The 9695-nt window shown below is 36.9% G+C and overlaps 1 protein-coding gene across 3 annotated transcripts; it reads left to right on the plus strand.

Annotated features, from left to right (window-relative positions):
- LOC109839988 lies at positions 1995-8486 on the plus strand. 3 transcript variants are annotated; one of them, XM_020408462.1, is made up of 9 exons: positions 1995-2358; positions 3218-3318; positions 3396-3531; positions 3617-3693; positions 4774-5214; positions 5323-5862; positions 6444-6656; positions 7391-7546; positions 7865-8486. In XM_020408462.1, exons 1-9 carry the CDS (start codon positions 2331-2333, stop codon positions 7973-7975), a joined length of 1803 nt encoding a protein of 600 aa, XP_020264051.1. In that variant the 5' UTR covers positions 1995-2330; the 3' UTR covers positions 7976-8486. The 3 variants fall into 3 exon arrangements, with proteins under 3 accessions (XP_020264051.1, XP_020264052.1, XP_020264053.1); XM_020408463.1 differs by having other exon boundaries at positions 7889-8486; XM_020408464.1 differs by having other exon boundaries at positions 3218-3282.

Genomic DNA, 9695 nt, shown 5'->3' on the forward strand with positions numbered 1-9695 from the left:
AAACTCCATGATAGCTGATCCTCTTACTAAGGGATTGCCACCTAAGGTCTTTCATGAGCATACTGCTCATATGGGTGTGGTATTATTTGAGGATATTATGTTTTAGTGGGAGTTTGTATTTGTGGTGCTTTATGTTTGTTTGTATTGTCTGATCAGAATAAAGTTTTCAGTTAAGACACTCTGTTACATTATGTTTGGTTTTGACCTCACTAAGGAGGACCAGTTGAAAATAGACATGTACTGATCACATTGCATGTAATTTTCATGCTGCACATCCATGATTGATCTATGTCGTTTGATTGTATTGGTATATGTGACCATTGATGGGTCGAGTCACGATAAATGTGACGAAGGCCGCTTTGATCCTATATTGATATAGTCAAATTGTGATTTGTTGAGGGGCCAAATTACAAAAGTACAACATCTATAAATAAGGGGTTATGGTCCCTAACCTAGGGTTACATTCTCTAATTCTCTTCACCCCCATCTAGAGAGAAATTCGGCTAGAGAGAACCCTAAGGTTAGAAGATCAAAACCCATCTCAAGTTTAAGTAATTGATTCAGGTATAAGCTTGCTCTTTTATGATTCTTGTTAATCTCTTCGAATTAATCATGGCTATATGGTTTTAGATCTCAAGTTTTATGATTTAGATCTAACATACATTGCTAGGAATCAACTTCAAGTTTCTTACATATCAACAAAAGACAATGCGGCATATATAATGACAAAGGTCTTACCGGGTCCTCAGTTTGCATTACTTCGGAGCAAGCTGTGACTCCAAGAACGTCCAGCATATTGAATATTTTCTACAGTTGTTATGAAGATAGTTCATCTTCTATCTTGATGTCCAATATCCCCCTCCATTACTCTCTCTTATTAACTCATGGAATCAACTTTCACTTTTGTATATAACTCATGCAAACTCATCTCCTTCAACTTTTGTAACTGCTCTAAATGATTATAAATGGAAACTCTCTTCACCTGAGAGAAAGTAAGTGCTTGTAAACTGATAACTAAAGATGAAGGGGTTTTGTGATAACACCTAAAGTTAAGATGAGCTTCAGAAATTTTGAAAGTTGTGTGTGAGTAATCCTTTAGGAATATACTATTTGCGCAAAACATGTATAGTTTCCTCAATTAATTAAGACAAATAAGCGGGGCTACAAGTGACTGTAGATAAATTAACATAACTCGAATTTAATCAAAAATTTGGCCCTATTGAAAAATATATCCATCATACTGCATGTATTCTGTTCTAATCAAAAAATTTATGCATGAACTTAAAAACAATAGACTTTAAATGCGAACAGAAAAAATAAAAAAAAGAGTTTGGATCTCACCCAAGTAAACACGAATAGAACATAAAACCCAACAAAAATTGGTTTAATAGTAAGATTTAGTTGATACAATGAATCCAACCAATTAGAGAAGACCAGTCTGAACCTTCATAAAAAGAATTGAATTTTCGATTAAAAATGTTAGACCAAACCAAACCTAATCTATTTGCGACTCCGTATAAGAAAGCACAGATTTTTTTTTTTTTAATTAAATTTTTGAATCATCAATAGCGGGTCGGGTCGGGTCGGGTCGAACTTTAATAAAGAATCCATGCATGTCAACCATGCACCTTTTCCAGCCCAACGACGCACTTTTTGTAAGGTTAGATATTGCCCTTCTTGCCATCTTGCGGCCTAAAACCCATCTTTGGGATCCACCACCATCCGCATGCATGCAATGTACATGCCCATCTTCATCCAATCACTATGCGCATACATTCATCAACCACTCATCCATCCATTTGACCTCGTGTTAACTTATCCTCCCTATCCTAATTTACCTTAACTTGTTTCATAAATAAACGACAAAATGATAACTGCAAATCCCGACGTCCACGTCCGATTCCCATACAATCCAAACAACGCCTACGGAACACCAGAACACTGATCTCCCTAGATTTTATCCCGCGCGTCTCGGGATCATCAACAGGCGCAAGACTCTCCCTCTTGTAAAGCGCGAAAAGACCTCAACCGTCCGATCTTTCAGCGATCTGCTGACGTGTAATCACTCTCAGCCGTCCACTTTATTCTGCTGCTGGGCTTTACAGCTCGCAAACAAAAGAGGCCGAGTTTATTCCCACCAACCATCATTTCCAAAATTCCCCTCTTCACCGTCGGAGGCGAAACTTTGTGTCGGTTGCGGCGAAACGTTCCTCGTGTCGGCGATACTTTTTGCCCCGTTATTTTTTTCGTGGCGGTATCGGGCTAGGGTTTTCGAGCTGGATCAAGGAGGTGATTTAGGGTTTTACTGCGGGGAGTTCTGGTGTGATCTCATGGATTCGGGCGCCAGAAACGAGAAACGTATCCTTGATTCAGTCTGTTTGAGCCGTTATTATGGATTTTCTTTTTCTTTTAAGTTTGATTTGATGATTGTTTGTTAGGGAATTGGTCAGATCTGATGAACTTAAAGGCGTATGGTTGATTGAGGGTTTTGGTTTGTTTAGGTATTTATTGGATTGAGGTTGATCAAGGGTTGATGAAGGGTTTTTGGATGCGAAACGGATGTTTTTGAAATTTTCATGTGGAATTACGGTTGAAATATTGTTTTTACCTGTGTATGTTGATTTTATTGCAGTTAAAACCTGTTCAGTTAGAAAAGATCTTCATTGGTAGATGACCATTTCTTTGATTTTAATCATTCTTTACAAATTTGCATGTTATCCAGGGTTTATGTGGGCTTGGGTTGATTTTATTGCGCCTAAATCTCTTCAATTAGAAGAGATCTTTGTTGTCAGGGCCTAGATTCAATGATTATTTCCTAATTTTTTATTTGATTTTACAAATTTTCAGGATATCTAGGTTTTATGTGGGATTAGGTTGCTTTTATTGTGGTTAATCTGTTCAATTAGAAGAGATCTTAATCAGTAGGGCCTAGAATTCGTGATTATTTCTCATAATTTTAATCAGGTCCTTTGAAGTTTAAGAGGAATCTAGCTTTTATATGTTTTTTGCTAGACTTCTGTTGGATGAACCGAGCAGGATGGATTTGTTTTATGGTTTTTTGTTGTGTTTTTGGTAGTCATTTTTATATGGGAGTTGCAAGCGTTTTGATATCATGAATCTATTTATTTGCTTATCAATGGAGTCTATGAATAAAGAAAATAACTCACATGATGTTTCCTCCCTTGTTAAATTTCTTTAACTCTTGTTTCCAACCCAGCTATTGAAGAGTCGATGAAAAGCTTAAAAATTGATACTGCTTCAAAAAAATGCGAGACCAATTTGGTAAATTTAAGATTTGAATTCAGAAACTTCATTTCAGTACGTATTTAATTTTACATAGTACTTTGCGGAAATTTTCATCATTTGACAATGGTACTTCTCATCTTATTTCTTAGTCTGGTCCAAGAGAAGCGAGCCCGTTTGATGCAACATCTTGCATGTCCTCTACAGGCAGCATCAAAGGGAGCGAGGTTGACCGAGAGACTACTATGGGAGATCAGGGGATGTATTATTATGGGTACTGCTATCCAGGTTCGTTGTAATTATTCTATTCAATTATGAACTGAATATTTTTTAGAAAGCCATTCAGATTCTGATCATATAGTCAAAATTACAGGATACAGTGGTTCAATTGGTGAGTGGGATGATCAGGGTTACTATATGCCAGCTGAGAACTTCGAGATGCAACCCTCTGTATGTTTATATCTTGTATTTACTTTTGCCAGGACAGGTTGTCTTCATATTTAGCCTGATATTTGTTTGGGCAGAAGTATTTTAGTAACAGTGCATAATTACTGTTTACATGGTTCGTGAAGGACAAACTTATGCGTAAATGGGTGCCATGTCATTGTCATTTAAGCATCTCCTTTATTTGTTAGGGTAAAGATGGGAAACCCCACCTCTCCCTTTATTTCCTCTTTCAGTTTGCACTCCTTTTAAGTCTTGAATTGGTGACCTATCCTGTACGAGTCAAGCCCTCTTACGAGCTTGCTTCCATCATTGGTTTAGGCATCTTATTCTTTTAATACTAAATCAATATTTTAATAGTTGATATGTAAACTTGATAAAGATGGGACATATTAATATTTTGAAAACTTGCATATTCTTATCAAGTAATATAGGTTTTCGTCTTTTGTATATCAAAGCCTGCTCAACATTTGAATATCTTGAAAACTCACATCTTCTTATCAAGTAATATAGGGTTTTGTCTTCCGTATATCAAAGCCTGCTCAACTAATCCTAGAACTTCTACTAACACTAATTTCAGTTTTCACATGTTTGTTTTATACCAGCTATCAATTATTATATATCCTTTGGTTTGTTGGCTTTTGGCTATCCCGCTGTTAAAACTGTCATTGATTCTTTGTCATTTTAACCAACAACAGTACAGCCTCATCCCAACAAAACATTTTGATAGGTGTTCTCTCTACTACAGTATTTCTACTAAGTTATTTTGGTCAGTACAACATACTAACTCATGTTTGAATAATTGTTTGAATTCTTTAATAGGCTTACGTTGCTAATTTCTCTTCTGACTGTGAAAAACACCGTGTTAATATCAATAACGGAAACTGAAGGAAATACATTGTAGTTAGATCTTCAAGTTATCACAAAGTTCCACAATTTCTTGACATTTTTAACGGACTTAAATTAAAACCCCTTCATTTTAGTGCATACCGCCTGCTTGTCTTGTATACATTTGTGTTTGTTAATTTGTGCATATGATTCGGTGGACAAATAGTTAAGCTTATATGTGTTTCTCTCTCATATCAGGCTGCTCAAGCAGAAAATGGGTCAGTGCTATACTATTTACCCGGGTATCAACCTGGCTATGCTTCTTACAATCCCATCATTCCCGGAGCATTTGTTGGTGCTGATGGGCAATATTTGGTTCAACAGTCATATTACCCAAATCCAATGATACAGCAGCCCCCTACATCTCCAGGTTTTGCTTATGGACCAGATCTGGTTCCAGCATGCCCATGGGATTCATCTCTTCTCTTTGCCAATGGGCTTCAATTGCATGGGGTTTATGGAGATACAACAATTCCAGCTTCAAAATCTAATTTATCTTCCCGAAGTCAAACATTTATTTCTTCCAAAACTTCAACCTCCTCAAAGTCTTCAACTTCTGAGTCAAAAGGAAGTTCACTGGGATTGGATGTGAAATCAACTACTACAGTTCCAAAGCATTCCCTCAAGCCTGTAAATAAGGTACCCTTCTCATTCTAACTTTCCTATGTGCTTCTGTGACAATATGCATTTTGTAACAGCTATTTGAGCATGTTTTTGAATAATTGTAATGTTACATTGCCATCTTAGGGAGCTCCTCCTGTATTCTCCAAAGGTTATATCCCCATTAACAAGCTTCCGGCATATGCCCAAGGGAAAAGCGGAGTATTCTATCCAAACAGCCCTATGAACATTAAAGAAAGTGGCAGAAATTGGGTTGGGGCTGAGAAGGCGAGAGCCAGGACTAAACTTCATGAACTTGGCGATTTTGATGATTTTGATCTAAATGAACAAAATCGAGGTCCAAGAACAAACAACAACAAGAACGCCTTGGATGCTGGGGTTAATCTAGTTGGTTCTCCAGGTACTGGGAAAAATGAGAACGATAGCACTCTAATCACCAGAATAAAGAAGGATATGTATAACCTTCCAGATTTCCCAACAGAGTACGAACATGCATTATTCTTTGTTATAAAGTCATACAGCGAAGATGATATCCATAAGAGTATAAAGTACAATGTCTGGGCAAGCACTCCAAATGGAAATAGAAGGCTTGATAATGCTTTTCAACTTGCTCAAGAGAAGAAGGCTGAGAAGGGAAGCAAGTGTCCAGTGTTCCTTTTCTTTTCTGTAAGCTTCTCTATCTTTTCATATCAGGATAGTGGATCATACTAGAGCTTTGATTATCTTTTATTCGATGCTGTTTATCTTTTATTCAATCTCATTATCATTTTGATAGTAGGAGGCAGTGAAGTACTGAAACTGTGGCCCACTTGACTTCTTGACGCCTCCCAATGCCCTGCATGGTGCGGGACGGTCTGATAGAATTCATATTCTTCTCATAGTTAGTATTTTTCTAGAATAAATGGTGATATTTAGCATCACATGCGGCAGGAGTGTATTGTTTGAGACTCTTTAGAATATAGCCGAGTTAATTATTAACTATAAGCTGGAGTAACACTTTAGAATATAGCTAACTATTAACTAGCTGGAGTAACACTATGTGATATTGCGTGAATGACAATTTTTTGAGACTCTTTATAATGTAGCTGAGTTAATTATATTAACTACAAGCTGGAGTAACACTACTTTGTGATATTGCGTGAATGACAATTTTTTTGACTGCATGGCAGCTTCTCGTTTATAATATGTGTGTGCAGACCAGCAGTTAATCTGTCTCTTTCTTTACATTTCTCTCTATCTAATGTTAGGTCAATGCTAGCGGCCAATTCTGTGGTGTAGCTGAAATGTTAGATCATGTAGATTTCAACAAGAACATGGACTTTTGGCAACAGGACAAGTGGAATGGCTTCTTTCCAGTAAAATGGCATGTTATCAAGGATGTCCCAAATCCTCAATTTCGTCATATATTATTGGAGAACAATGAAAATAAGCCTGTTACAAACAGCAGAGACACACAGGAGGTATTCCCTCCTAACCTATTACTGCCAGCCAGCTATTGTTATAGTTTTTCGCTTTCTATTCCTATTGTACATGGATCATTTCTCAGGATACATTTATAACTTGAAATCTATTATTTTCTCTGTTGAAAGTCTAAAATTTGGTCACTGTTGGTGATGGATAACCCTAATAAAGGGGTAATCACGAAACTGGAGTAGGATTGGCACTTACATGATTTACCATATCCTCCATGCCCTCTCCAGCACACAAATTGATATTTGACGCATACACTCGTACCCACAAACTCCTAAATCCTACCTCGACACCTACAATGATGCATACACCCATCTCCTCGACGCACTTTCTTTATTAAAATCTATAACTATAAGATGTAGTCCTCAATTAACTACCTCGACACCTACAATGATGCATTGATTTTAACATTATATCTTTGTTCAGTAATATCGAAAGTAGTGTGTATTGTACCTCCCATCCATCAAAAGCTTAAATTATGTGTTTTTGATATTATTATATATCAGTTCTTGCTTTTCATCCTAGTCCTAATGATTCTCGAATTTTATATTTATGGAAAAAAGTAAACTGGATAGGAAATTTCTTGTTTGCTCGCTTATTTGAATGTTTCAATGGCTGGAATATTACGTAAGGTTTGATCTAGTTGGGCAGCATTCACATTTATGTTTAATATATCCATGTCATCTATTTATTGGCTCATAACCTTATGCTTATCTTGTATCAGGTGAAATTTCCACAAGGGATTGAAATTTTGAACATATTCAAGAACTACTCATCCAAAACTTCCATATTGGATGACTTTGATTTTTATGAGAACCGGCAGAAGGTCATGCAGCATAAGAGGAGTAAGCCGCCGATCCCGAATTTTGACCTTCCATCGGTAATGTCTACTGTCTTATTCATGTTATAATTTACACTTGTCTACGAATTTTGATACTGCATGGATTATTATCCATTAATGTTCCTTCTATTGGATACTTACTGAACTCCACCAAATTGTTAATGATACTTTGAATGCGAGAGAACCGCATGAATTTTGTTATTTGATTATGGCACAAAATAATGCACCCTTTTAAAGAATGGAGACTGATAATCAGAGTGAACAGTCGTCAAGAAAAATTTATGTTCTTTTGAGTATGTGTTTCGTTCATTTTTATTCAAAGGCCTTACTTTTTTCTATGTTTTATAACGTGTACAGCTCAAAGTTGAAGAATTGTCACAGGTCTCAAAGCCAGATGATGATCTGAAGTCTGTTTCAAACCCTCAATCTGTAGAAGCTGTGTTGTTGGCCGTGGATGTGGCAGAATAATGACTCCTCAATTGGAAGCTTGGCTTGCTTGTCTCTGCTGTCATTAGCTCATAATTATTGGCGTTACTGAACAATGCCATTCTTCGAGGATTCAGTTTGTTGTTTGCCTGACAATCCGTTGAAAGATTAACTTCTAATTTGTACAGGAAGAAAGGGGTTAGTGTTCAAGAAAATCTCCCCAAGAGCATCGGGTGCCATGATTGGGCTGAGATCATTGTTGCCGATCAGCAACAGCTTGCAGGAATCACCGCTGCAGTTTATAGATCATTTCCCCCCTTTGTTCTCTCGCATGATTTCCTTTTCTGTTTGTTGGCATTTTTTTGGCCTTTTGTTTCTCTTTCCATTGTTGGGCTTGTGATGGTTGGTCAAGTTTCTTTGGTGTCCGTATTGGTTCCATGGGTTGGGAAATGATGCCTATGGAGCTTGTTCCTTCATTACTGTTGTAAAGTTCAAAAAGAAAAGGAAAAAAATAAAAAAGAAAAGAAAAATGACCCAAGTTATTTGCTTGGCATATTCAGTTGTCTTTTTCCCCCCTCTTTCACCGATCTCCTATATTATTCTATGTTCTTCTCTCGTGAGCTCATTCTCTAGTCTCTTCCTTGATATTAAATTATTATTATTTAAGCAGAACCAAGGATTGTGTTAAAGTCAGCAATCAAAGAAGTTCTTGCATAAATATTGTGTGGACAAATTCTCAAAACCAATTCTATTTGAGATTTATTTGTAAAAACCAATCTACTTGAGATTTATTTAGCATTTTCGATTTAGTTTTAGTACAGTTAGTTGAATTTGGGTTGAAAATGCTAAATAAGTTATGAAAACTTTATGAGATTTAAAATCTCGTAAAGTTTAGTGCTTAATTAATTAATGCTAAACAAATAAGGTTACAGAAACTTTACAAGATTTTTGTTTAGTGTTGATTAATTTTTTTTGAAGCCAAAAACAGGGCGAAAAGCCCTGTTCATAAAAAATATATTTATATCACAACCAGAATATATATTTGAACCTGAGTTTACCAAAAAAGGAGGAGGAGGAAAGTACAATAGATGTAGACGGAGGAGAGCGGACCTTTGTCGTCATCCTCCAGTCTACACCTATCGTGCTTCCAAGCCTTCCTTAATCCAGGAGAACTCAAAAAATCAAAAAAGAAAACCAGAAGTTGCTAATAGAAACCAACGTAACAAAAACTGATTACAAATACATTACCAAAACACATTTCCACAACTTGATAAGCCAAAGAACTCAGGATGAGCTGAGGACTGCTAGAACCGAAGGAAGCTATTGTCCCAATAGCAGAGATTACTGGGGAACTAACAAAAACTGAAATTTCCAAAACCAAAAGGATCTCCTGGGGACCCGAACCCTTAAGGATGATTTTCTTCGAAGTTTTCATTCCGAGAAGATTCCGCTATCGCTGGCAGACCAGAGTTTATTGCCGCATTAAGCATCCTCTGTGATTTTTTGCTCTTAGAAGCCCCTGTCCAGTAGAGAACAAAGCGGGAAGAATTAGCTGCAATAGAGGAGGGAGAAGAGAGAGTATTATTGAAAATAAAGTTGTTGCGGCTCCTCCAAATGCACCAGCATGTACAGGGAAACAAAATCCTCCATAAAGCTTTATGATTCTGATTGACCAAGAACTCTTCTTTGCCTTTAATCAAACTTGTTACCTCCTGAGGCCATAAGCTGGTGGAAGAAGATGGTAGCAAGATGGCCCATACAG

The sequence above is a fragment of the Asparagus officinalis genome, chromosome 5 (genome assembly GCF_001876935.1).
Source record: "Asparagus officinalis chromosome 5, Aspof.V1, whole genome shotgun sequence".
Classification (NCBI taxonomy): Eukaryota; Viridiplantae; Streptophyta; class Magnoliopsida; order Asparagales; family Asparagaceae; genus Asparagus; species Asparagus officinalis.

Bases quoted from the DNA above. Each gene is read 5' to 3' on its own strand.
- LOC109839988 (XM_020408462.1), top strand. From the start codon at position 2,331: ATGGATTCGGGCGCCAGAAACGAGAAAC. The intron at 3,532-3,616 runs GTTCGTTGTAAT...TCAAAATTACAG, and splicing joins TTATGGGTACTGCTATCCAG to GATACAGTGGTTCAATTGGT. The intron at 7,547-7,864 runs GTAATGTCTACT...TAACGTGTACAG, and splicing joins CGAATTTTGACCTTCCATCG to CTCAAAGTTGAAGAATTGTC.